The sequence below is a fragment of the Rhea americana genome, unplaced genomic scaffold (assembly GCF_003343005.1).
Source record: "Rhea americana isolate MKP2758 unplaced genomic scaffold, rheAme1 scaffold_30, whole genome shotgun sequence".
Classification (NCBI taxonomy): Eukaryota; Metazoa; Chordata; class Aves; order Rheiformes; family Rheidae; genus Rhea; species Rhea americana.
In genome coordinates this window covers 3,122,213-3,150,123 of record NW_028186424.1, presented here as the reverse complement: position 1 = coordinate 3,150,123, position 27,911 = coordinate 3,122,213, and the positions used below count along the sequence as shown (strand labels likewise).

Sequence of the window (27,911 nt, the reverse complement as noted above, 5' to 3'; positions counted from 1 at the left end):
TTTGCATAGCATCAAACTGAGGATGTGTGTGACATGCCCCAAGTCGTAAAGGATCTGCCTGAGGATACAAAGCCTGCTGGAAAAGTTTCATTGAACTGTGTAGGTTAAGAGACCTGTGATGCAGCCTTGTCCACACTACTTACCAGAAACAGTTCTACGTGTGTGCTTGCTCCCAAACCATAATCAGAGATATAATACACACTTGTACTGTTCTTAAATGCTTCCCCAAGAAGCTYTGACCATCATCAGAGCCAGGACACTGCACTAGATGGACTCTTGATCCGAACCAGTACGAGTCCTTCTTATGTTGTTACCTTATTATGGGAGGTTTACTGACACCTTGTGAGTTAAACTTAGGAAACAAAAGGAAACACTTCGGATTTAATTTCAGACAGAGGATTAAGCATAGTTTTCTTTCTTTTCTGCTACCTGAGTTTTTATAAGCCTTTTCGAACTGTGTTTTGGGGTACAAGGTATTCTCTTTTTTGCTTTCGGGACACTCTCTGTTTTGCTTTCATTTTACTTCTCTTGAGTTAAGGGTAACAGGGTAAAATCACAGTATTCTATCTGGGGAGGGAGGAGGAAGGGGGACAACACACTCTCCTGAAAACTACAATACAGGAACAATAACTAGTCTTCAACATATTTTTCCAGGCTATTCCCAAGTCTGCATGTACCAGCTCAGAAGTCGACGACATAGGGATTTGAAAAAAAGTCATGTATTTAAGGATGATTAATGGCCTGCTAAGCTTTCTGRAAAAGTGGTATGGCTGTGTAAAACACTTAAAGATCTCCCAGATATCAGAAGAGGCTGGAACATCTTAGCTAATTTAAAGTTTGCCATTGCTCAGGTACTATGGCAGGTTCCTACTGTGTGACACAAATACGGCAAATTACTTTCATTTACAATTTACTACTCATTTACACATTTTAACTACTTGCTCACTGCATTTTCTAATATTTTTATATGTGATTTCAGATGTATTTACTGTGAGAGGAAATACTCCCCACATGTAACATTTTGATAATCCTTCAAACATGGATTCTTTTCTGGTCAGTTAAATTTAGCACACAAGCAAGTTATCAACCCCCAAAGGAGATATATAACTTGCTAGATCACTGTTATTAACACACCATCTTTCCAGGCAATGAATAATAAGCTAAAAAACTGTGGTTCATAAACTAAAAGCCACAGTGTAGAACAATTATACAAAGAATTTGTGTTTAAACATCCCAGCAAAACAACTTTTGCTCAGTAAACTGAAGATGAGTTTAGCTGTGGACTGAGGGAGTGACTCACACTGTAAGAATCTGGGAACATGGCGACATGAAAAAAATCTTAGAGAATGGAATCTTCACTCCAAAGTGCACTAGAAATGTTCTATCAGCTCCCTGTTCCTTCATCCTTTCTTGTAGCGGCATCATGGCACACTACTTTTGTGAAAGAAGACAGAAATTAATCACAATGTATACAACATATTTGGGCCAGATATGACGAACAGTAAACTGAGTAAACTGAACTCCTTCCTCAATTCATGCCAGCATGCAACATTCACTGCTTGCTTGATTTGCCATCTGGACTAGAGGCTAAGCAGAGAATCACAGTAAACTAACACCTGAAAAATCCACACTTTAACATTTTTCATAGATAAGCCCTTCACAAGTTTATAGTAAAAATTTACACATCAACTGACACACATTTCATAGCTTATGCAGTGAAAAAAAGAAGCTGTTGCCAAGATTAGAATGAAATGTAAATGCAAAATACTGTAATATTCCTTAAAGGGAATGAATTAGTTATTTCAAAGAACATTTTAATGTGCAGGTATAAAATTTAATATTCTGTCTGCACAATTTATATATATTTATAAGCTAAAAATATGCATTCTTCAGAACTATTTATGCAGTTTTAATAGAGTGGAATTTTCATTCCTAAATGTGAGTTTAAAAAGATGTAATTTTAAAATCTTATCATTGCATCTTTCCAAATGCTCTAGGCATTAATGCTATTCTCCTTTCAATTATTCTTTTAAATTAAAACAAATTTCAATATTCTCAGTGCTCTGATTTGCAAGCATATTACCAAAAAAATCTAAGTCACAAGATAGGTACTCTACTATCGCAAACAACTGTATTATATAATCTCTTTACAAGGTGGCTAACCTCCATGTTAAAGAGATTTTTTATTTGTTTGCTTAATAACCACACTTCTTTCAGTAAGAGGATGAACTTTGTTGCCATTACAGTCAGAAATTGTTCTCCAATTTCCAGTTCTTTTCTTGCTTATGCTATACCTTAGTTAAACATCTTTTTACTCCATTTGTTTCCACCTCATGGTTGTACTTTCAGGGAAAAAGAAAAGTGGTATTTTTTTATTGACCTTTGTTTTTCTCAGTTCCCAAGGTTCCTCTTGGAAATAGAATCTCTATTCCAAAACTGTTCCTTGTGCTTGAAAATTGACGACCGGAATTGTACATATTGTTACTAATAAGGTTTCTCTATACTCTTTTTCCAGAATATTAATATTTTGCTCTCTCTGCTGGCAATTAGTTACCTACCTCACCCTTAGATTACATTTCCCCYTTTCAGAGTATAATGCACTGATTGTTCACAGTCACATGGTGATAAACTGTCATACACAGATTTTTATCATCTTCTGTCACTGCAGAAGATGTGCTCTTACTAAATCATAACAGTAAAATTCCAATAGTGTGAGACATGATCTTATTTCTGCATGTGTTAAGAAACCAGTACTTCTGTTAATTTGCATACAATCATCAACTTTGAGAATCAGGCCAAAAGAAATACAAGCTCTTGTAAAGTATTCCTTATAAGAAATACAAGTTCATAACGATATGAGTTTTGCCAGATAAGACTGAATACGTGCACTGAATGACCTGAGCATCTGAATAATATAAATGCCAGTTAAAATTGAACTTGATTCAATTCTTCTATTTGAATTTTTAGGAATACTCCAAAATAAGACCCTAATGCTCTAGTTGCATATACATGACCTTCTACCAGAAGAAGGACGTACAGCATTTTGGGCTTTTTAACCTAGTTAGATATACTACAGAATCACATAGAATAACAGACTGGTTGAGGTTGGAAGGGGCCTCTGGAGATCATCTAGTCCAACCCCCCTGCTCAAGCAGGGTCACCTAAAGCACACTGCACAGGGTTGTGTCCAGGTAGGTTTTGAATATCACCAGAGAAGGAGACTCCACAACCTCTCTGGGTAACCTCTTCCAGTGCTCTGTCACTCTCACRGTAAAGAAGTTATTCCACATATTCAAGCGGAACTTCCTGTGTTTCATTTTTACCTGTTGCCTCTTGTCCTGTCACTAGGCATCACTGAAAAGTCTGGCCCCATCCTCTTGACACCCTCTCTTAAGGTATTTGTAGACGTTGATAAGATCCCCTCTCAGTCTTCTCTTCCCCAGGCTAAACAGGTCCAGCTCTTGCAACCTTTCCTCGTAAGAGAGATTCTTCAGCCCTCTAATCATGTATCCATCTACGCTGGACTCTCTCCAGTAGCTCTATGTCTCTCTTGTACTGGGGAGCCCAGAAATGGACACAGTACTCCAGATGTAGWCTTCACAGGGCTCAGCAGAGGAGGAGGATCACCTCCCTCGACCTGCTGGCTACACTCTTCCTAATGCACTCTGGTACACCACTGGCCTTCTTGGCCACAAGAGCATATTGCTGGCTCACAGTTAATTTGCTGTGTACCAGGACTCCCAGGTCCTTCTCCGCAGAGCTGCTCCCCAGTAGTCAACCTCTGGCCTCTACTGGTGCATGATGTTATTCCTCCCTAGGTGCAAGAACCTGCACTTGCCTTTGTTGAATTTCATGAGGTTACGAGTGATTGTGCCTCTCTACCATTTCAATTCCATTATAGGTTAACTCACAATCAAGTCAAATCAAATATATCARTCCAGATCTTAAAGATATCTGAATATCATCAAAAAGGCTGCCTAATGTTCACGTTGAGGAAAGCTGTTGACAAGTTTACCCAGAAGGCATGATGAGACAATGCCACAAGGATAAAAACTCTCTCGACTTTTCTACTATCTGCCATCTCTAACATGATCTCAGAGGATAAAAAACTCACAAAACCCTCTCAATCAAAAAAAAAAACAAACAAACAAATCTCAAAAAACATCAATTCACCACATCAGAATTCTGTCTGTAAGGACAGAAAAAAATGAAATAGAATTAACAGATTCATAAATTAGACTAGATTGGTTAATTTGCTACCAAAAGGCAATCAAATATTATATGAGGGGAAAAAAAATAATTTAAATTAGAATAGCACAGCTTTGGAGTATTGTTGTGGAATAAGAACATCCTTTGCAGTGGAAGATATTTTCTTAAACATTGAAATACACAAAATACGAATTAAACACCTACTTACATACTTCATAGAAATGTACTGACAAAGCTACTTTATAAATTCTTAACAAATTCTTAGTCTCACTCTTGTCTACAAAAATGTAGTAGCATTTCACTAAGTAGCATTCCCTCCAGTAAAGTATTTTAAACTCCATTCACACTAGAGAAAGACTTCAAATCCAGTCATGCTGCAAGTAATGGTAGATGTCATTCTCTTCCAACACCAGATATGCTTGCCTTGATTTTTTCAGTAAATTTTCAAATAAGAATGTTTTTTATAAGACACTAGTGTAAGAGAAGTCAGGACACCTTAATGATTAAAACTAAAAATTAATGTATATTCAGGAAAAGAGAGGAAGTGCATGGGTGTATTTCACCATAACAGGAGAAGGCAGGACACCTTAATGATTAAAAATAAATATATATTTAGGAAAAGAGAAGCAGTGCATGGGTTATTTCACCATAACAAGATCTATAATATCAGAATAAAATGATGCAATTTAAGTATATTGAAAAAGCTCTTAGAATAGTTAAGACACAAAATCTCAGTAGTTTTGAAAAGAAGGAAAACAAAATTAAAAAAAAAMCAAATAGATGAATTAGAAGTATAGAAAGTAAAACAGACTTGTGTGAATATTTTTCATAATGAGTGGTCAATACTGCAATGGAATTTCTTCATTAAGAAATTTCACCTTACTTCTGAGAAAAAGAAGTCATTCAGCCACTGCTACTCCTTCACGCCACACTAATGGAGAAAGCACCTATACATGCAGCTGCAAGGCACAATGTATCCAGGCAATCTTAACAGATCTGCTGTGTTAGGAGAAGCAACTCTCTGACTTCAGTTACCTCTTCTGAGATCATTTGATCAAGTGATCCCCTAAAGCAATATTCTATAGGGAAAGCCACATTTTGGCAATGTTTAGAGCATAGTCAATGTTATTGTTMAAAAGACTAGTTCTACAAAGAACATCATCCACATTTCAGGTCTTAAAAAATACTATCATACATTTACCTGCCCCCATTATGAGACCCGGTGCAGTATCCTTTGTATGGACTGTTCCTGACACATATGGATTGTCTGCCCAGCGGAGATGGAGGTGAAGATAGCAATCAGGCTTGTGGGGTAAGAAGAAGACAGGTTTTTTTTAAAAAAAATGGTAACAATTACACTTTTATGACAATGAAAGCACAACTAGAGAGTAGCTTCAGTGATGCATGTCTTTTTAGAGAAAGAGAATGGCTTTTTCCCATGCAGCAAAAGTCCAGATTGAAACAGTAATCTAACTGAGCTGACAAGAGTCTCTGGTACTGTCTCTTTAGTCAGCTGTGGTTTCAGCAAAAATGTCTGCAAACTCAAAGAGGTTAGCATGAAATTACAGAAGAAAAAATTCCTGTGACAGCACATGTGCTTAGAAATTCTGAGTAAGAGCAACAAGTATTGCATGTCCCTTGTCCCAAGTTACTAGCTAAAATGATGATTAAAAAAAACTATTTGTACTGAAATTCCTTTTCTGGAAAACAGAGTCATATGCAAAATAACGTAATGACTTTCGGATACATTTGATCATCTCTCCTTGCTAATCAACTTCCTGCTTCCTGCTATTTGTACAGTGTCACCTAAAAGTCATTATCGCTCCGACCGACATTTACAGTAATCTGGCCATTAACTTCACCAGAAGCAGGCTGTCAAGAATGACTGGGAGCTGGTTCCATCATAGTTAGCATAAGTCTTTCCACTAGCTTCAGAGAGCTCTGGATCAAGCCCTGCAGGCTTGAACCATGTACTGCAGTCTTGAACTCAATCGCACCCCACTTCCAGCCTTCCATTCTGCTGTGTAGGGAGGGATAAAATATCTGGCAGTGACAGGAATAAGGGAATTTACTTTGCTGAGCAATGCAGAGTTCAAAGACCACAGGAGCAGAGAGCCAATGAGAAAAATACAGGGTTTTCAGTACAGCCTGACATATAAGAAAATATAATGGGTAGCTGGGACATGTAAACTAACTGAAATAACATCATGACAAAAACAACGGACTTTTTGATGGAATTAACCATGCGGTGTTTATTCCCAAGCAACTGTCAAGAATTCCCTTTAACAGGGTTATCTTGGTTTAAGATGAACAAAAATATGAAAGATGGAAACAGAAAAGGTATTGGTAAGCTGTACTTGTTTGATGAAGTGCCCCTTCTATCCAGACAGAAATGACTATTACAATTACTCTGAACTGTGTTTTGAGGCTGACACACAAGCAAAAAATGTCTTCTTTGTGTTACATCGGACTCTAAAATAAAGAATGCGGTGCTATAGACAGTCATGATGACTCATTCTAAAAGATAACTGGACTAACAGCTTGTGAAACCACTGTTCTTCTAGTGCAACTAAACTTGTCTCTCAGCTTAGCAGGTAAACTCAGCACAAAGCTCTTAGGCTGCCTAAACTACTGCACATCCTAGCATAGAAATAATTATTGTGCACTTTAGACAGAGGATAGGTTAAAAGAACCACTTACAGGTTTGCAGTTTGTTGGTTTACCATTCATATCAATGTCTGGAGGATTTAAAAAATCCCAGTCACGGCCTTTGTTGTAGGTTATTAGAGTTGTAACTTTCCCATCAATCTTCTGGTTGGCCAAAAAGACTCCTTTTACACCTCTGACCTAAAGCGTAAGTGAGAGATTGTTAGTGATTAGTACATACACATATTTTCAGCAGGATTATTCTTTATTAGCTGTTCTTTCGTGGCTCTGAACAGTATACTTCAGGTAGTTTCTCCAGCAGAAAAGTGAACGATACTGAAAAAAAGAAGGAAAGGGAAAAGAACAGGAAAGAGAGAAAAGGGGAAGGGGAGAATGATTGCTAACTGCTTTTTATTACTAAGTGTATTTAAAAGGATATATAGTTACCTCAATAGTAGAAATCCAAGCAAATTGCATGTTGTTCATAGAACTAAATGCAAAAGATTATGTTAGCATTGCCTGATAGTACACTACTGTTAAAATTGCTAATATACTTCTGCATTTTTTTAATATTCGCATCTTTAAAATGTTATACTGCAAATTACTTAAGCAATGTATAACTGTAACTTGACTTCTACACATGCGAACACATTTATACGCACACAAGTCTACACAGGATCGGGCCTTTTATCACTAATGTTAATATACCTCCCATGTGTCAAGGGTAGCGTACAAAGTGTGCTTCAGTATTTAAAGGTAAACAGAATATCTMTATTTTTTTTCTGAACCTATAAACACTACTTGATATATTGCTTATTATCATTAGCAATTTCAATTTGACTGTCAGTTTTTAGTTTTGCTCTATGGATTTTGTACTTTAGCATTTATTTTATTTATGTTTGCTTTCCTTGTATCGGGGCAAGAGCCTTAACCAGTATAAAACTCTACAGACCAACGTTTGTCCACTTTGATATATTTTTTAAATGTAGCTATTTATTCAATATCCTTTTTGTAGGATTATAATTTATGTGGCCTGCATATAAATAGTACCCAAATATATTAAAATCATGTAATATGGTAGAATCATAGAATCAGTAAGGTTGGAAGGGACCTCCGGAGATCATCTAGTCCAACCTCCCCGCTCAGCAGGGTCACCTACAGCATGGTAGACCCGGTTGCATCCAGGCGGGCATTGAAGATCTCCAGAGAAGGAGACTCCACAACCTCTCTGAGCAACCTGGTCCAGTGCTCCATCACTCTCACAGGGAAGAAATTCCCCCTCACGGTCAAGCGCAACTTCCTGTGCTTCAAATTCTGCCCATTGCCTCTTGTCCTGTCACACGGGACACCTGGAAAGAGTTTGTAATATAATCTAATATCTGACAAAAGAACTCTGAATTAGAAAGCAGAGTTGGCTTTTCTAGTAAATGCAGAGAGCTCACCTCAGGAAGAATGACTGAGGTTTAAATRCTCCTAGGCATTTAAAATGCTTCCACATCTAGCCTCCCTCCACCTGCTTAACCTCTGAAAGAAAGTTTACAGGTCCTCTCTTCTCTTGGGTGCATTTAGTTGTTTTCAAAATGATCCTTATTAGAAAACTATTATAACTCAGAGTGTCAAAGTTAATATGGACCACTTCAGAAGCATCATGGCAGTAATTGCACCTTAGTATGTTTAGTTCTAGCTCTAACATCAATCCTGCTGTCAACCTCAGTATTTAAACTGAACGGTACTCTAGGGATTTCTCTTTTTGTTTAATACAAATAAACAGGAAACTGAACTGCAAAAAAAAAAAAAAAAAAAGAAAAAAAAATCCATTTGAATCTTTCTGGTATTCTTTCATCTGATGACTCCCAATATGGTGTAAAGGAATACTGGAATATCTTAAAACTCGCTTGTGAGCACTCTGAGTCTACAAACGAATTACACCAGGCTTACGCCAGTTTTGTTCCAGAGGATAAAACAGAATCAGCTTCATGCTTTTACCAACGGCTGATTTTGCATTCTATACCTTCCATTATCGTTAGTGCTACTGCAGAGGCAAAATCAATAAAATAGCTGTCCTTGAGGATAACATGTACTTTATTACAGGCTGGTCAGTGTAATATCTACGCTAAAAAACCCTCTGTACAGTCTGTAGGAGGATGTAAATACCTTAGCTGTACTCAATTCTTCCGTCTTGTACCAGTCAAAAACTGTTACCTGTGAACTCAGCTAGCAAGGTATTCTTGCTATTAAAGTTTCCTACGTGTCTAAAGACTTGATTCTGAGCATATCCAGCTCATTCTTGACATTCATAAGCAGGCTCATGCACAGAAAAACTCTGAGTTGGTACTCTCCTCCACCTACTTTGTTTGCAAGACAATTTTGTGAAGACTTTCCATTACCCAGTTCTGACATACAGCCCTTCTTCCTTAAACCTCTTATACATGTGGCAAGCTTACTTGTCCAGGATGATGGAAGCTCAGAATCATCTCCAAGTCAAAAGTACTTGCAGCAATAAACTACTTTGCAGTGCAGGATAGAAAAAGGAAGTGGAGGAAAGAAATGAGGAAGCTGTGTGCATCTGTTTTGAAGCAATTTCATCTTGCTGGGGAATTATTACATATACTACCTTCCACAGATAGCACAACAATGAATATGACTTAAATGCCTAACAGTTCAAACACTTACTTGGAATGGTAGACTTGAGCTTCACTTTCTGTGTAAATATTTTTTTGCAGTGAACACAACATTAAATATTTAAAAAATAATTAGATCAGGAACTGTAACTGAAGTTTCCATCTTCATTTGTGGATGGCCTAAACACTCAGTGATGCATCATGAGTATTTGTATCTCCTCTCTCTCTCTCCCTCCCTCTCATTCTTGTTTAATGAATATTTAATCATTCAATTGGAGACAGGCTTAGAATGTTCTCCTCTCCCACTCCCATCCCTATCCTAACCAACTTCTAGGGTAACCTCTCATCTCCAGAATATGGGAGGTATGAATTTCAATCCCATCAGGCACGGAAAGGCCACAAAAAAAATTTCTTCCGATGTCCCAGTTAACTACGCTCCTGCTGCTTTAAAAGACAAAAGCTGGCCAGTACTGCCTTCGGTAGCTGTATTTTGAATGAATGGCCTAACTCCTGATAGAAATAAGTTTGTAGGCAGTTATCTTTAGATAAATTTCAGAACTATTATGCTTGGAATGGTGCATTTGCCTAATATCAATCATRAAAAATAACTAATATAAAAAGTTTAAAGAGTGGCAGCTTTAAAACACCCAACCCTGTGCAGCATTTTCTAGTTCAACAGTCCTATGATCTATGCGAATTCACATCTGGCTTTTTCTGTAAATATCATAACGCCTACACGTCAAAGTTGCTTTTTGGATTCTGTTGTGATGCCAATGCACCAAATCCGACTCAAGTCATTATGATAAAATTCGGTTATTAGTACCTTCCTGCAAAGAAGGGAGAAGATTCACATAGCAAAYAGACTGCTGTGCAAAAGAACGCTTTTAAACACTGTGGAGTGTCCATCTACTTTGAGTAGTCCAGTAGTTACCTAAGACACATGAACATGAAAAAATTCAAAAGGGTTTTCTGTATGACTTTCTTTGGATTTTTGGATTAGCTCTTGAAACGCTTATTTTTTAAAATAATTCAGTGGTTAGTTGTTCCCCAATATTAAAAAAAAAACTTAGTACCCTATACACCTACTTTCTAAATAGGTTTTCTATTTTTCTATTATGTATTCTGTAGCTCATTAATTACTGCATTGTTCAGTTTGTTCTTAGTAACTGTTGAGTAACATTTTGTCCTGGTTGATGCAAAGTGGTAGTGTTCAGATGGCCCCTCAGAAATACAGAAAAAAATCAGCTATACAATATGAGTTTGCAATTATGACTTAAACATGTAAGATCTGTGGTTTGGGGGAAAAAAGTAAGGATGAAAAATAAGTACTGTAACTTGTGTAGCTCTTACCCACATAGGGAATCATAATAGGATCAGATATAGAACTGATATGTTCATTTTGAAAACATGTGAATCAGATTTGTGACCGGTTAATACCAGCAGCGCTTGATACAGATCTCAAGACTATGCTCCTTTTGGACTGTCATTTAATACCTTAGTTTTCTTTTTCTTTCCTTCTTTAAAGCACACATTTTGAGAATTATTCCCCATTCACATACGCAGCAAGATCAGAAAAGAAATACAGTGCAAAAGAGATAAAGCATATAAAAGTGAATGAATGCAGACAGGTGGAAGCCTACAAAAGATTTTATAACAAATGCTTCAGTAAAAGATGAAATGAGGTCAGCAAAAGATAATGAAGACCAACAGTGCAAACTTTAAGCAGAACTCTGCATTGATTGAAAGAGAAATTCTCAAATCCATTGAGGATTTTCTCTGTGTTGTGTTGAAGATTCGTCTTCCAAATATGAGATACTTGCATTACCCAGAGAGAAATCCCAGACTAGACCCAAAAAAATGCTATCTCCAAGGACTGTAACATGTCTTATCTTTATTAGCTATTTTGTACAGTGTAAATAAATCATACCTTACTTACTAGATATGAGTACGTGATCACATTCCAGTCAGGAAGATGAACAATAATTATTTACCCTACAAGCTATCTGAAAGCTATAGGCTTCTCAATATAAACAAATAAAATTGTCCACTTACAGTGTAAATCTATTCCAAAAACCAGCTCCAAAGAAATGGAATTGTGTGGCTCCATGTCTACTGTCTTTCTATTACTCTTTATTATATGCACATTGTCTTTTTAATGCAGCCCTACAAATTAATTCAATGTATGCCCATACACAATAACCTAGGATCTCTCCCTCTCTTTCATTATCAAATCTGCCCTCAGTAACATTTTGAAATTCTTAAATAATTAATGAAACTGAATTAAGTATTTAACTCTGTCGATAAAAGAACAGCTGGGGTGGCATCCCTGCACAACCTAATTGAGACATGCTCCAGTTGATGCATGGAGAAGACATTTGCAGCTGATTCTTTTAGCTCTGCATCCTGCAGGTGTGACTAGGAGCAAAAGCAGCAAAATGAAGCTCTCTTTTAAATCACCCTGTATAGGTTTGCTCATTAAGAAGCTGTCTCATTTCTAAATAAAGAAAATCTAGATAATGATCTGTGCATGCACTGGTAATGATACACTTGTCTCCTTTACTACAGCCTATTCAAAAAGAAAAACCTAAACAAAGATGGATAACACGAGGGGGAAAAAAACACCATCACATTCTCATCTCTAAGTATGACTTATATCTAGAATTACTATGAATATTTTCCAAAGAAGTCTGTTGCAAATAGATTTTTTTTTCAACTAATAGCATTTATATTGGAGTGTAAAAATGGCCAAGTTAGTTAGATCAGTCCACACAGTTTAATGTCCTGTCTGTGATAATGGCCAGTACTAGAAAGAACAAAAACAGGACAAATATCTACCCAATTACATTTAAATGTCATCATCAACAGGAACGGAACTGATGACTGTTTGTGTCATCCTTCAAAAATGCTCTGTTCTTTAATGTCTTATTTTGACAAATGCATTAAGTTTACAACCCAAGACAGAACTGATTATAGGAGAAAGAGTCTCGTAGCAAATACTAGTGGCATAAAACACTTACTGAAAGCAAGTGGACCTGCTGTCCAATAAAAATCTAATTTTGTTGGTTTTTCACTTGTCAAAGCTGACACACACAATCCAGCACGAGGCTCACAGGATTTTTATTTATGATCCTACTGGCTAGAAATGACCTAATCTAAGTCAGGAAGTGCATTAGTGAGTCACCTACAAGCAAAAAGCTGTACATAGGCAGTTGCCTAACTTCTTACTTCATCTGTAACACGTTGTGCTGTCAACTTCATTTTTCAATACCTAAAATCCCAAATCAAACAAAACCCCCTCCACCAACCCTGTTTTTGCACATCCTTGGAACGCTATACCACAAATTTAGTTCTCAAAACCCACAGCGCATTAGTATGAAAAGAAAGAAAATTATAAATAGTAATGAAAACTATGAAGAAGAGAGCCATGTCTTTTTATATTAAAGATAACTGTAAAAAATTGCTAATATAAAAATCCACACATATTGCACACTGGAACAGACAAAAAGGGAAGAGGGCTTCTGAACAGCATCCTACCTCGAGAATATCTATCAGGACATTCTCTTCTGGTTGTTTTGTGCTCCGGACATTCTCTAGCAGGAGGGAGTAGTAAACACCTTGTGGATCCGACTGGTACAGGTTGTATGTGTCTGTCTGGTACCACTCTTGAACAGCCACAAATACCTGGTTTTCATCTGTACTGATTATCTGTAAATCCTGTAGAAAAATAAGATACAAAATGACTCATTTTCCCATCACCTCTCTTTTGCAATAATAACCTGGCCAGGAGTACCAGAGGAAAAAAAATATCTACTTGAAAGTTCAGTGACAGTAATCTCTCAACCTAATACTAACAAACACACTGTATCTCACCACTCCAAAATGGCCAGTCACTGCCTTCTGGCTACAGATTATCATAGGGAATGCAAACTAGAATAATGAAGATCAAAAATCACGAAATGTGTGAAGACTGTTCTGCTTCGGCTTTTCTGAGAGTCAAATTATTGAAGGAAATTCACAGTTAGTGGGTTTCAACATAAAAAGCTGCTGTCAATTTTGGCAATTTCATAAGAGGATAAGAGTGAAAAGGAAAAAAATATATAGTAAATTATTTTCCAAGATCTAGATGAGAGTCAAGGAAAAATCTGTATGTTCTGAAACATGATAAACAAAGAAAACAATCTAAAAATAATCTACAAGTACCTAAAGAAATAAGAACTACTTTGGCCAGAGTTCTTTTAGTTTTCCCAGATCCTTCACACCAAACTATTTAGAGAAAAAATGCACAACTGAGGAAAACAATTTAACACTAATATTAAACAGAAGAAATAGAACAGGAAGTATCTTAGTAAACAGAAAATAGGATATGAATTTGCAATAGCATAGGGCAACAGAAAGGTGAATATTAGGTCTACATTAAAAGAAGTTTGATTCTTTCAATCTAATTGCTAAATAGTGACTGTTCTAGCACAGGAATGCCAGCAAAACACTACAGTTGATCCCAGAAGGTTCTGTAAAAAGATTATTAAATGTACAGAATTTTTCATCTGCTGCCTTAAATCAAGTTGATATGTGCCTAGGCAATCCATATTATACCACACTGAACACTGAGGTTGCCTTTTCTGTTACATCCTTAAAATAGTTTATCCAATAAATTATCCAATAAACAGAGATGGAAGTGCGAGAGTCAAATGAAGAAGTAAAGAAGGGTAAACAGTACCTTTTTCTTTTTTTCAAAGTGGAAAAGCTGTAGAAAATCCTTACTCTCCTGTGTTGCTAGAGCTGTTAGCAAGCTTTCAGCAAAATTATCAACTATGTTATTAAAATAAAACACTTACATGGTGCTATAAAAAATGCAAAGCTTTCTTGCACTTTCCCAAGTATTTAGAATCTAAACAAGACTTAAAGAGCGAATGCAAAATGACTCATAGGATAGACCTGCAAAGAAGAGAGGCAACTGATAATATACAAGGACGTTTCAACGAACAATCGTAAAGAAGGAAAAGTAAGACAAGCAGCAAGACTGCTGTAAGACAAAAGAGTTCGCGGGAATAAAGCCACAAAACTGAGTCTTCACTAATGTAACTCTGCTGCCTTCTATAGAGTTATTTCGGATTACTTTGGTGTAAAGAGAAAAGAATCTAACATTTATCAAGAGAAGGMTAAACAGTGGGGTCAGGCTGCAGTGGCTATATGAGGTGGCACTTTGGCACAGGCAGAGACAGGCCAGGAGCAGACACAGTTCTCATTCCTCAGGGTGTGACGGGAGGCAGATGCAGAGCATTCCTACGGGACAGTGTGGAAGCAATGAAGAAAAGCCAAACTGTGTGGTGCAGAAGAGCAGGAAGAAATTTGGACAGACTAGAGGGAAYAGGTGAAAGGAGGATGGGTTAGACCGCAGAAGTTATCTGTAACAAGTGAGAGCTTATTTCTCTCTTGGATCTAATTGTTACTAAGTGTACATGTGTTTGACACCCTATTTTTTTTTTGAGGCAAGAACCTCACAGATCCTGATTTTAGCAATTAAAATTGCCTTCCAGTTTCCTTGAACTTTCTTTCATTCAGAGTTTATACTTTCAGACTTCCAGTTCAGCCTTATCACTGTCGCTTTTAACAGTGATTCTCTTTTTTGTTTCCCTAAAGAAGCAAAGGTCCTTTAGTTAGACTGCCTTGCAGTAATCCTGCAGAACCCTTTCTGCCCACAGTCGTGACAAAATCCTCTGAGAAAATTAATTGTTGAAGTAAGGAAAGCTGTAAATTTCATGCCCAATTCTTAAACATTCTTTAAACTTCCGAATGATACAGTCTGTCTAAATTCAGCTAAAACAAAGCTATACTAAAACTCTTTCACTTGCATGCCACTCTCTTACCATTCCCATGCTGGCAAATTGTAATTAAAAAGAAGAAGAAACTGATCAACCAATACAGAAGTCCAGTTATCCAATACAGAAGCCCAGCTCAACAGCTGATAACCAACTGAGGAAGACACAATGCCAATGAAAACTGCTAGACAAAACTTAAAGTCACTAAAGAGTTAACTAGTAAGTAAAACACCCGAGAGAGAAGAAAAATCTTGATTCAGGGAATGCGATTTTTTATTGCTTTATCTAATTCATGGTCACAGATACTACCTTAGGCTCTAATCTCTGCAGATTCCTTAGGCAAGGTATTCATTCCTTGATTATTTCACACTTGGATTATCATAATCACCTTCACGCTGGACCTCCTGTTTACTCTCTCCACATTCTGCAGGATGTTCAAAGCCCTGCTGATCACTTACTTCTTTTAGTAAGCTGGCTATTCACATACTATTTTCTCAAATTCATTGACAAGCATCTGCTTGGCTAATTTTAGAGCTCCTCGGGATTTGGAAAATTCTTTATCATCACTAATTAGATTTTTGTTTACGTCCAGGATGCCTTTTTATGTTCACACAATATTTGTGTACATAGCCTTTTCTTTCCTTTCTATGTTCAAATGAGAGAGTTCCTGCACTTTCAGGTGCCCTAAGGCAGAATCTTCCTCCAGGTTTGCCACATCAACCATGCCATTTCATCTAATGAAATTTCTCCATGGATATCCTTTCTCTCATCTCTACCACTTTAGCTTTGTTCTGTCCATTCTGCCGTGTTCCTTCTGACACCCTATGTCTTGCTAACCCAAACATCCATACATCCAATCTCTTGCCATTTTCACTTCTCTCTCTCCTTTTTGTAATTTGTTTGTGAAGCTCACTAACAGCAACCTATATCAGAAACAAACCATCATTCCCCAATACAATCCCTAAGGTCAGCCAGCCAATTTTCTCTTTGCTTTGTCGCATCTTTTTAGGTTGCAAGGTCTTGTACAGCTCTGAGAATACTACATGTACTGCTAGTGGTATTGTCCAAAGCTCCTTTTCTTTACTTCTAAGACTCTGTGAAACTTCTCAGTTCTGTTTCCTACAATGCTTCTTAAGCACTATGTTCTGTAAATTCCTTTGTCATAACGTTGCCTTCGCTCTCCTCTCTATACTGGCTGTTGTTACACCAAGCACAGATTCTGTACGATCATCACTAAAAATCTATGGAGCTATTCATAGGTCCAGATCAGTGGCTTTCAACCCAGGACCAGGGACAGGCCTACAGAGCAACACAGAAGTCTGTGAAGTGCTCTAAAATCCACAATGTAAACAAGTCCATAGGCCTGTTTGTCTATGTATGTATGACAGAAGACACAAAACAGCTTTCAAATATGTAATGAGCTGCCCAAGGCAAAGGGAATAAACTGTCCTCTATGTCTATTGGGAATTTAATACTCTGTGTGAATCACAGCTAAGAAGATCTAGGTCAGACATCAGAAAATCCTTCTACGGTAACGGCTGGTCATAAACACCGAGGATAAATTGCTTTGGGAGATAAAATAATCTTTATCCTTGGGAGCTGTTAAGAGTATGTTAGACAAACATCTGTGAGGACTGGTTTAAGGCAGATGACCATACTTTGGAAAAGGACATCTCAAGATCCATTCCATGACTATTGTCTGTGACCCTGTAAAAATGGGGAAAAATAAAAGCACTGCTTAATGAGCTTTCTTGAAATTTTGCAGGTGCATCTAGCAATGTCACTAAAAATAACAGTATTTTTTAAAATGTAAAAGCTGTAACTTCTTAACTATACTACAGAAAGTATGAAATTTCTAGACAAATACAAATTTCAAATTGATCATAGAATTAGAATTAACAGCAACCAGAATTAAGGTTTTGAATCAGAATTCCTTCTATACAAAATGCTAAACAATCCTGCAAGTGATCAAAGACTGCATATTAAAAACCGATATTAAACAAGGCATCTAATGACAGGTCATACCACTTCTGTTCTCTCAGTGACTTCTAAGCTAATTCGTATCTGACATCAATAGCAGAGAACATAATAATTCAAACAAACACTAAGACAGCTTCAAAGCAATACCAGAAATAGTTGGGTAAAATCCTGCCAAAAGATAGGAATTTCCTTGAAGTTACACTCATCACATGGATAGACTGGTCTACTAAACAAAACAAATGAGTCTGAAGTGCCTGTGTTACAGTGTGCTCCTTCCTCCTCACCAAACCTGATGTGTTCTTCCACCTTGCAACCTGACCTCTCCATAAACAGCACATAGCCAAGAGCTAACCAAGCATGCGCCCATGCAAATGTGGCTGGTATGCAAATATGACCATGAGTTAAACATCTTACTCCATTAATAGAAGGCAGCCCAGAGCCCATTGAGCTCTCCCGCACAGTAGCAGGCTGCACAGCAGAATCTCCCCTTGAGCAAGAACACCTCTCAAGGTTACCTGTCAAGGTTGAGAGATCCCTTACCTGTGACAGATCCTTGGTAAGCGACTAATAGCACACAGACTTTGCTAAATTGCATCTCTGATTGACTGTGCTCATAATCCTTTAGACATAAGCCGTTGACCAAGTCTGGGACTAAGATTGGATCCAGCCGCACCCAGACTCCTCTGAGGAGGAGTTTGGGAAGCAAAGGGGTCCCCTCCGAACCTCACAATTCAATGGGCAGGTCTCGACAATTTTGTCAACCTTTCCCTCCAAGCTGTAAATAACCAAGTATACCTTGTCATTGAATCTTGTTAAACTTTCTTACCATAGAACTTTGTTAAATCACTATCTTATCTCAATAAAACATATTGCTGCTTCTCTCTTATGAGTGAAGTGCATCACTCACCCATGACAGCACGCATATGATGCTGAAAGAACTGTGCACAGTCGACCATGAAATGGAGAGCAAGCATCCAAGAAACTCCTCCAGCATGTGGCGAGTAAGGATCAGATTTTCCTAACAATATCCATACTGCCCCAGAATTATTTGTTGACTTTCAACAGGGAGGTACTAACATGATCACTCTAACATCTTCCCAAAATTATGTGCTTTTAATGAAGGTAAATCTGTTTTCACAGAAGTCTGAATGAACACCAGATCTAAAGTCAAAATCTGCCAAGAAGTCCAAGAGCATAAACAGTTGAGACAGTTTTCATTTTTGGAGGTGACGTTTGCAGTGAGGAAGGAAAGAGAACCTTATTGTTTCCACTTTATACCATCCCATATCATCTACACATAGTAACTCAGATGCCTATAAACCTGTTAATACCTTTTAGAATTTTATATTCAAGAAACACGCAATCTGGTTTGCTATATTACTAACTGTGATAAGAAACCCTATAACACAAACATAGGATTATACCCAGAATACACAAGAATATGAAAGATGACAAGGATCACATAGCAAGCCAATGATCCCTTGTGCGGGCAAAACGTGCTGATGAACTAGAAAATGCCATCAAATAAAAACAGGATCCATGATAGTCTGTGTAATGTTACACAGGCAGAACCGTGGAGCTTTAGAAAAAAAGACGAATACAAAAGAAACTCAAATTCCTGCTTTTCAAATTGTACAATATTCAAGCCAATGTCATAACTTTTCCCGCTTTCAATCTTTTAATGCTTAGGTTTGGCAATGTGTTAACCTGAAGCAAGTGATAAGTTAAACAGAGAATTACCAGGAGTAAATGTATCACAAGTGCAACATATGTAAGCACTCAGAATTGTGTAGTATCAGCCTTGACCTCCAGATGCACCACATTTATACCCCTATAATCTCTTAAGTACAAGCAAGGTAACTGGATGGCATATATCCCAAAGATAATCTCCCTAATCTTCTTTGCCTGGCTGAGTAAAATGGTGCAAAGGGAGAAATCAATAACAAGTTACACCGTGAAGAAAAGAACAACTCCCTGAACCCACCTCAAATGGATTTGTAAGACTGGGGAGCCATTCAGACAGGCAGCTGCTACATTGGCTCACTTGCTATTTCTGTGACGCTTCCCAGGGAAGGAATACTTCTACTGCATCAAATATACTACTATTTATATTTATATTTTACTTCTCTTTACTCCTTTTCAATAGGCACTCCAATGGCCTTTTAGAAGGATGAAGTAGTAGTCCTGCTTCAGCTGCAAACTGCTCTTCTGCCTAACATAGACTAACAAACTCAGCCTAAGCATCCATTGAGTGATGGGTGGCAGAGGTGGTGAAGTGACTACCCATGCAGAGAAACAATTCTTGGGAGATTAAGAGCCTAGCTAAATGAGTTTTTGTATTCTCACTAATTAGTAATCAAACCATCATACAGCCAAGGCTTCAAGAAAATATGGTGTGATGAAAAAAAGGCTACATGAATCTTTCCTGTCATTTCTACTGTTAATGAATGGACCTATTTAAGGAGTCCTTGAAAAAGTTACAGTCAGAGGGAGCTTGACAGAGAAGAAAATATATTCTTCAAAAGATTGATGATTATTTAGGGAAAAGGAGTAAAACTGTTAAAAAAAATAATTTTAGCAGTGTCATACCTATTACTGAATGATGCAGGTAAGTGTGGAAGAAAACTTACGGTTAAAAGTGATGCATATCTCAGACTGATGCACAGAAGACCTGGGCTTTTCAGAGCCCCTCAGAAGAGTCAGTCTCAGCTGCAAAAGCTGATTGCAAGAGATGCTACTTTGTAAAGACATAGTTGTTTGCTTGTGACAATAGCTTTTCAGCAAACAACACATCAGAAGAGTTTAACTTTGTGTTCTGAACTTACTTTTAGCTTCAGGAATAAGCTTCAGTCTAAGCTTCTGTTGACAGAAGAGCACTAGGTGCTACTCAAATAAATAGACTATAAAGAGTTCATAAAAAGTGTGTACAAAGAGTTCATAAAAAGCATGAGAGATTCATATTACCATGAATATATTAAATACATTCAGCTATTTCTAAGGCAAAGGGATTTTTTTCTTCTTTTCATTTCTCCCCTGTATTCTCTTCTACCTCAGTAATCTAAAAAATTGTACATTATTGCCTATTTCACAAGATAGAAAAGATACACAGAGATCGTGATAGATTAAAAGAAGGTTTTTCCACACCACATGTTTTCAGAACTAAACATTTTACTTTCTGAATTGCAGTGGGACGGAACAGCTATTGTAGCTCTGCCATTATTAAATTTTTGTAGCTGGGATAAACAAATGCAGAATCAACGAATGCCTTGTATCAGTTCATAAAAGCCTACCATTACCAATTGATACATATCAGTTGATTTATCAGAGTTGGGCTGAATAATTATTTATTCAGAACTGTGACAGTAAAACTAACATGATTTCTAGGATATTTTTGGTTTGGTCAACATCTTTTGTTAACGTGTTGTTAGCAGCACATGGTGCTTAACCTATCAGAATGAGCTAGTTCCCAGTTTTATAATCAGTCACATTATAGTAAGATTTAAAATCTCTAATAAGGAGTAGAACCTAATGTAATCCTTCTTCTCCAAACCATACTTCTCTAAGAGAGGTGAATCTGAGCTGCAAGGAACTTGTATGCAAAGATATGCAACAACTCTCCTGATGGGGCTACAACTCACAACCCTCAGCACAACTGTCCCCCAGAGAAGCTGACGCTGAAGCCCCTGTTCTGAGTTGAAAATGACCCAGCAGGGCCTGTGGAGGCCAATATCTCTGTATTTCCCTGGACCACACCTGCATGACTAGTCAGCCACCTCACAACACAAACGTAATCCTGTTGCTCTCGGCTATGAGAAGGATTTGGTATTAATTTCCTAGAAATTATTCACCTCTGTTCTAGCTTTAGCATCAGAGAACAAGCAATTTCTATAAAATAGAATATAGGCTCTGCATAATATCCAACTTAGCTTAAAACAATAGCTCCAAATTTCCTGTACTTTTAGGGAGAGCATACTGCCAACCTCTAACATTGACCTTACCAACCTCTGTTACCACTCTGACTGGCAGCAGTCAACATATGAGCTCTGTGATTCAAATTCAAAGGACTGTCAGTAAACAAACATGCTAAAGAAAGATCTCTATACAGCAGGGAAAAGACCTAAAAGAAAAATCTGATTTCTGCTCATTAGATGGCCACCACCGGCTCTGTTCTCTGTATATAAATATGTAGCTCCAATGTGCTACAAAAAGGTGATCTAAGTGGCACCATGGAGCTGGAGCCTAAAAGACATGATTAACAAAATGACACTCAGTAAAAGTAAAGTTTGGCTAGAAGCTGCTTTTAGCTATGCAGTCAGCTTTTTATTCACAAGCAAGGAGGCCCTGAAATATTCCAAATACATATATACAAACATATATCCTTCTCTAGGATTTTACTTTGGGGTGTATTTGGACAAATTCAAATCAAAACCCAAACACAAACATAAACAATATTTAAAAAATTGAATAWTTTTCTGTAGCTTTTTAGCTTCTCTGTGGCTGAAGAAAAACATCAAATAACTTTTTTAATTACTCATTTTTAAAATATTTATTCCATCTTCATTAATAAAATCAGAGTGAAACACAGCTGTACTGAGAAAGAATAATACCTGAAGTGCCCAGTATTGTTTCCTCAGGCTAGGGCTTGGTGATCCAGCATACCTCTCCTAATGTTATTAGAGAGATCTTTGACCAGCCTGTAGTATTTTCTGCCTTGTCCACTGTTTTCCATTGCCTGTACAAACTCTGGCCCGTGACACGCAACATTTTGCAGAGACCACTTGGAAAGAGATTTTTTCAGGCCTCATTCCATTCTCTTGAGAAAAAGAAATAAAGCCTATTTTAGACCTGCTTAATCTCCTGGTTAGGCAGAATTGACTATTTACAAAAACTGAAACTCAGTTAGGTATTTCAAAAAGCTTGTAATTTTGTTTAAAAAAAAACTTTAAGAAAATTCCTTGTAAATTCTTTCATTATGTTTATCTCCTACCACCATACATGTAGCAACTCAATGTCATGTGTCCTCAAAGCACTGTTGATATGCCAGTGCCTTTGCTGATATTCCATTTCTTTGCAAAATTTCATCAGTAATTTGCTCATATTAATCTTTCCCTTCTGTTCAAATTGGATTGGAATATGCATTTTTACGGCACTGTGATGAGTCTCATTGAAATATGGTGGGATCAAAAAATTTCAGAGAGCTGTGCTCTTATTTATTTCATATTCAGTATCTAAAATATAATGTAAAGGGTAGCAAATCACTTTTAAGAATATATCTTTTACAGAAAGGTTAAAATCTCTCATATTCACTACTGTTCTAATGAATGTCTGGCTTCCAGGCCCTCTTAGTGAAATTTTCAGCTCTGTTGTGTGCAGATACCAAAGAAACTTTTCTTGGAGGCATCATCAAAATGCTAAGGAGATGCAGTTTGTTTCGTTCCACTTACTGGGTACTGCCTGAACTAGAATCAACACAAAAACATCCTTTTCCAAATTACACAGTCATCCTGTTCCTAGCTAGCTATTGACTCCATCCAAAATGAAACCATTAACTTCTAATTTATTTATTCAGTCAAGCCTGGAGTTAATCTGCTTAGCAGGGAAAAAAGACAAATAAACAAAAACTGTATTTTCCAAGACAAAGAATTTAGCATGCAGCATTATTTCAAATAATCTAGACTACATATGACAGAAATATGTGAGTTACGCCACATACTTTTTGAATATGTCAGAAATGTTGTATTAACATGCACTCAGTAAGATCCCAATACCCAATAAACTGAGCACCACTTGTAGATTAATGGATTTTAAAGCTAGAAGATTAGTAGACGTCTAGTATTTTGCTCTCTGGTATCTTTCTATCCAGTGAATTCCCAACAATTATTTCTGCCTTATTATAAGATGTAGGATGAGCAAATAATGTATGTATGATTATAGCAAATCTTTCAGAAAGGCACTCAGTTATGATTTGTAAGCTTCAAAAAGTAGAGTATCTATCACTTTCCTTGGCACTTTTTTGAATGTTTAATCAACAAGAAGTTATGCTGAGTTTCTGATCTGAATGTGTCTGGATTCAGCTCCCAGCTATGGGTCTGTCTTTCTCAATTGAAGGTTTTTTAAGAACTAGTATTCTATCTGCACAGGGAGGCTTCTTTACTACAGTCAAGCTGCCTCCTGATCTTTCTTTTCGAAAAACAAATTATACTTTTTTGCAGAATTATTTTTCACTTAGATTGCTGCTCTGATCTGGTTTATAGTGTTGTTCCACGAGCACAACAGAGGTCATAGGAAATTGTAAAAGAGTGGTAGAAAAGAATGACAGCAACCAATTTCTTAAATTTGTTTTGTGACCAAGAAAAGTTACATGGGATAGATCTCTAAGTCCTATACTGTTTGCCTTGTCTCCAGTCCTCAAATGATGCTTGCTCCTGTTCTTCACAACTGATGCAAGTTTATCTATTTTAAATATGGATGCCTACGAGAACTGGAGAGCAATCTTYAGTTCTGAGCTCCAAAGGCCTCCATTTATTGTGATGTGTCAGATAGCTACATCTCAACCCAAATAACATCTYTTATTAATATAGTGCTACTGTGCAATCAATATTTAAATCAGAGTGGTCCGTGTGTTTAAGGAGGTAGTATACATCCTATTTCCTATAAATAATTCACTTTCCTAAATGCTTGAAGCACTCATCCACATACGCGATATTAACTAATATCTATCTTCTAATCACAACACTTTATGCTAGGGACTACCACCACCACCCAGGCCAAATGCAGCAGATCGATGTGAATGAGACTGAAACYGCAATGGAAAGGTACAGATTCTTGCACAGGCCATCCAGAAGTGAAAGGAAGAAACGCCCACTGAAATACTGATTTGGGTATTGTGAAAGAAAGAAAATAAATAATTAAACACTTGGGAAACACCTTTCTTCTCTCTTCCCCAGGCTCAGCTTCAACAAAACACCTCTCCTCYGCCCTTCCTAGTTGCAACTCCCTTGCTTTTGCTGTGCGTTAACTCGATCCCTCCAGCTCCTGCAGTGAGTTGACAGGCAGTGCAGGAAGCTGGGGTGGTCTGYGTAATGGTTCCTGTGTGCGGCTCCCTTACTTGTTTTCTTCTGCCCCGGCGCGGGTTGCCCTGGGCGGCAGCCCCCCGAGGGTGCCTCCTTCCAAAAGCACATCTCCAGTAGCCTTCTCACATGTCTCCTTCCTTTCCTTGCTGAGGCTGCTGCTCTTTCTTCAGCATGTTTGAGCAGGGGGTCCTGGCGCACCGCCGGCCGTTTCCCGCCGTTCCGGAGCCGGCTGGAACTGGCCGGAGCCGGCTGCGGCCGGCCGGAGCGGTTCACGGCCTCCTCCCGCTCGGGGYCCCTGGGAGCCGCTGCTGCTGCAGCCCTGCCGCTCATGCCCAGCACAAAAGCACCGACTCCCTAATTCCTACTCTGTTCCCGCGAAATTAATGATTAAACCCATACGTATCTGCATATGATACAGATCCCCTTTATTTTCATGTTTAGGGTTTTATATTCTCTTGTGGTTTTTCTAGCTACAAATTCCCTCAAGAGACCATAAAGGCTGCTTTAGAGGGCTTATAAACACTGAAATAATTACGTGGATGGGTTAATACATTTGCTTGTCCTTGGTTAAACATTTCTGGGCAAAACAAGCAAATAAATAAATATGTAGCTATTTGCATAATGCTGCTGGGAACATACAGATATTTCAGATTCTTGTTCAAATAGTATCTCAGGATTTGACTTCAAGTTTTTTTTTTTTTTTTTTTTTTAATGTGCTATATAGTGTCTGAGGATTTGATTTCAGTTTTTTTTTTTTTTAGATTCTTAAAAATAGAAGATCTCAGACTACAATTTAGATAAAAGAAACAACAAAGGTGAAAAAACAACATTAAACACGTTCTTTGCTTTATAACAAGAAAACAAGGACGTACTCAACTGCCCTTCATTAGCAAAACAGTGACTTAAACCAGCGCAGTTAAAACATGCGCAGACAAAAGGTCTCAGGCACTTCTGCAAGCCAGAGTCGCAGGACGGCAGGAAACGCGGTCGCGGGGACCTCAGGAGGTCTCAGTGCAGGGTCGCACCGGTTCCGCGGGCTTACGGCAGGTCCGTCTTTGGCACCCCAAGTCTCTGCTCCTAAGGACTGCAGGAGCCTCCCAGCTATACATAAAGTGATGGAACAGATTCGTCAAGGAAACTGAGCACCATCAACCCGCAAAATTTGCTTACATGCCTTTCGTGGTTGTATCAGAAAGCGCCGTATTAATTAAAATTAATTAAAAAGTAATTGACTCTTGAAAGAAAACTCGCTCAATATTGTCACATTGCCATTGCAATGCCATTTCGTGGAAGCAAGGCTTGAAACAAGAGTGTGAGGACATACCCCAAGTGAAACTCAGAAATCTTTATAAAATCGTGATTTCAGAATAATGAGGCTTTAAAAAGGCAAAGAAAAAATCTGACTTAAGTAAGAAGCTGAATAATAAAAATATACGGAAAAATGTATTGCGCATACTTACTTTTGGCAGTGCATATTTCGGTAATTTCATCTGCACAAAGCCGTTTCGACGGTAAGATACATAATACTTGGTCCTATTTGCTGTTGTTGTCTATAGAAAGGAAAAACAGAACACTGTGATGTCAAACCTAAGGAGTCTGTAATGGCAGAAATCTTTTTTTTTTTTTTTGAAATTGCAGTTTAAATACACATCTATTGCTTCTATTGCATGCTATTAATTTACCGTTTACGCTTAAGAGAATAAACAGAAAGTTGTGAGAAAATAGACTCCAAATAGATTCAAACTCCTTTGTTCTCCTCCGCTTAAGAAGAAAAAGGAATTTATCTTCTTCCTTTTCCATTTCGGCAGTCTTGGATGATACCTGAGACATTAGCATCTCGCCATCTCAGCCCCTCTTGCTATCTCTGTACACTCGCCCCAAGCAGCCTCTCACATTTCTGCCGTTTCATGGAAACCTGGGCCGAAGTGCCCCATAGGTAGGAAGGGGTAGAAAGAGTACATGCCAGCAGCAAATACTAGGTACTTCAAGAGCAAGTGGTATCCAACAGCGCTGTTCAAAGCCAAACGTAAAAGGCTGAGTAAGTCACGCTAAGATTTATGCACTGCATTATGAATCACCATTTRGCTAATATTGTCTACACAGAATAAAACATTTCCCAGTGAAAGTCCTTGGCATATAGCATGAAAGAAGATGATGCAATTCTAACACCACTAGTCAAACAGCTAGTTTGAAAATTAATTAAATGTCCTGAAGACAATTCCATGCTGATATAGAGGGTTAAAAAACATATTTCATCTGCTTTCTTGTGTGTGCAACCAAAGATAAGATTAGGCCTTATGTAAAATACCTGGAGTTCTCTGAAGATTTTCATCTTCCAAAGAAAGCCAAACAGAAACATGCATTAAAGGAACAGCAGCAGAGATATTATCCATTAGCACCTTTCTCCCTGTGTTACAGCAGATACACTGGTAACTTAAAGACTTGTATCTTAGTCACTAAAAAATCAATGCAAATACTGTTCCAAAGTAGCAAAAGGAAGATTCCAAATAAGGACTGATGAAAATGCTCCAGTGATGGTCTCCCTAGGTTTTTCCAGTCACAGACAAAACACCAAAATATGTGCTGGTATAACTCGGCACATCTCCAACTAGGCCTCTGGAGTACCATCAAGTAAAACTAGTTTTAAGCTTTAATTAATAATATTTCACATCTCTTTCAAACATCTTTTCTTTTCTGGGAGATCTGCTAGGTATCAGCTATTTAGCCATTTTCACTAGGTTGATAAAAGATGGCTGCTTTACAGGAATGGCCTGATCAAAAAAGAAAATGGAAAAAAAACGCACACAATTTCTTCTGTGGTTGTTACCATGACGAATCAGTTTTTGGAATAGAAGCACAAACAGACTAATCTCCTTACTTTGACTTAGAAAATTTATTTAGACTCCTATCCCAGTCTCACTGCTTTTTTCCTGAACTGCCAAAGGTGGAATGATTCATCTATGGAAGGCTCAGACTTTTTATTAATCACAACCACATGTATTGAATAATTATTCAGAGTTTCTTTTCTGTCTCTTCTCAGAGCTTATTCTGCTGAACTGGAAAAAATAAAATGACCCATCTGACAATGACAATGCCATTGTGAAAGGAAAAAATATTTTTATAGCAGTTTTCTGCTTCCTTTACAAATATGGATCCTGTCTAGTTCTAGCAGTCAAACGAAATTTTACTAAAATAGAAGGAGCTCTTTTAAGCAGAAGGGGAAGGTTACCATAAACTCTTCCATATTCAGTTTTCTCTACCTCAACTTCGTATATAAGTCACGTCAGAGCAAAGGAAGCAAGCAAACACAGCAAACTGATGGTGAAATGAAAGTCAGCAACTCAATGTCATTTATAAAAGAAAGCCTTAAAAAATGAATCTCATTCAGGGAAGACTCGTCAAACACAGATTCCCTGTGGTTTCCATATTACTAAAAGGAATATAAAGTCAAAGTTTTGCAGTTAATTGCTAGGTAAAGCTCCTGATTAAATCAATTTTTGTTTGCCACAATAAACAATACTTGGCTGTAGGCCATCACACACTTAAAGAAGTATGTGTTTTAA

At 37.6% G+C, this 27,911-nt stretch overlaps 1 protein-coding gene across 4 annotated transcripts in view; it reads right to left on the bottom strand.

Moving 5' to 3' along the window:
- The window catches only part of SORCS2 (sortilin related VPS10 domain containing receptor 2), a 360,885-nt gene that overhangs the window by 58,874 nt on the left and 274,100 nt on the right, over positions 1-27,911 (bottom strand). For all 4 annotated transcript variants that reach the window (XM_085309605.1, XM_085309606.1, XM_085309607.1 and 1 more), the window contains exons 7-10: positions 25,809-25,898; positions 13,011-13,190; positions 6,910-7,056; positions 5,411-5,513 (exon numbers count right to left, since the gene is read on the bottom strand). In XM_085309605.1, the coding sequence (XP_085165731.1) occupies positions 5,411-5,513; positions 6,910-7,056; positions 13,011-13,190; positions 25,809-25,898 (520 nt within the window). The remainder of the gene's footprint in view (positions 1-5,410; positions 5,514-6,909; positions 7,057-13,010; positions 13,191-25,808; positions 25,899-27,911) is intronic.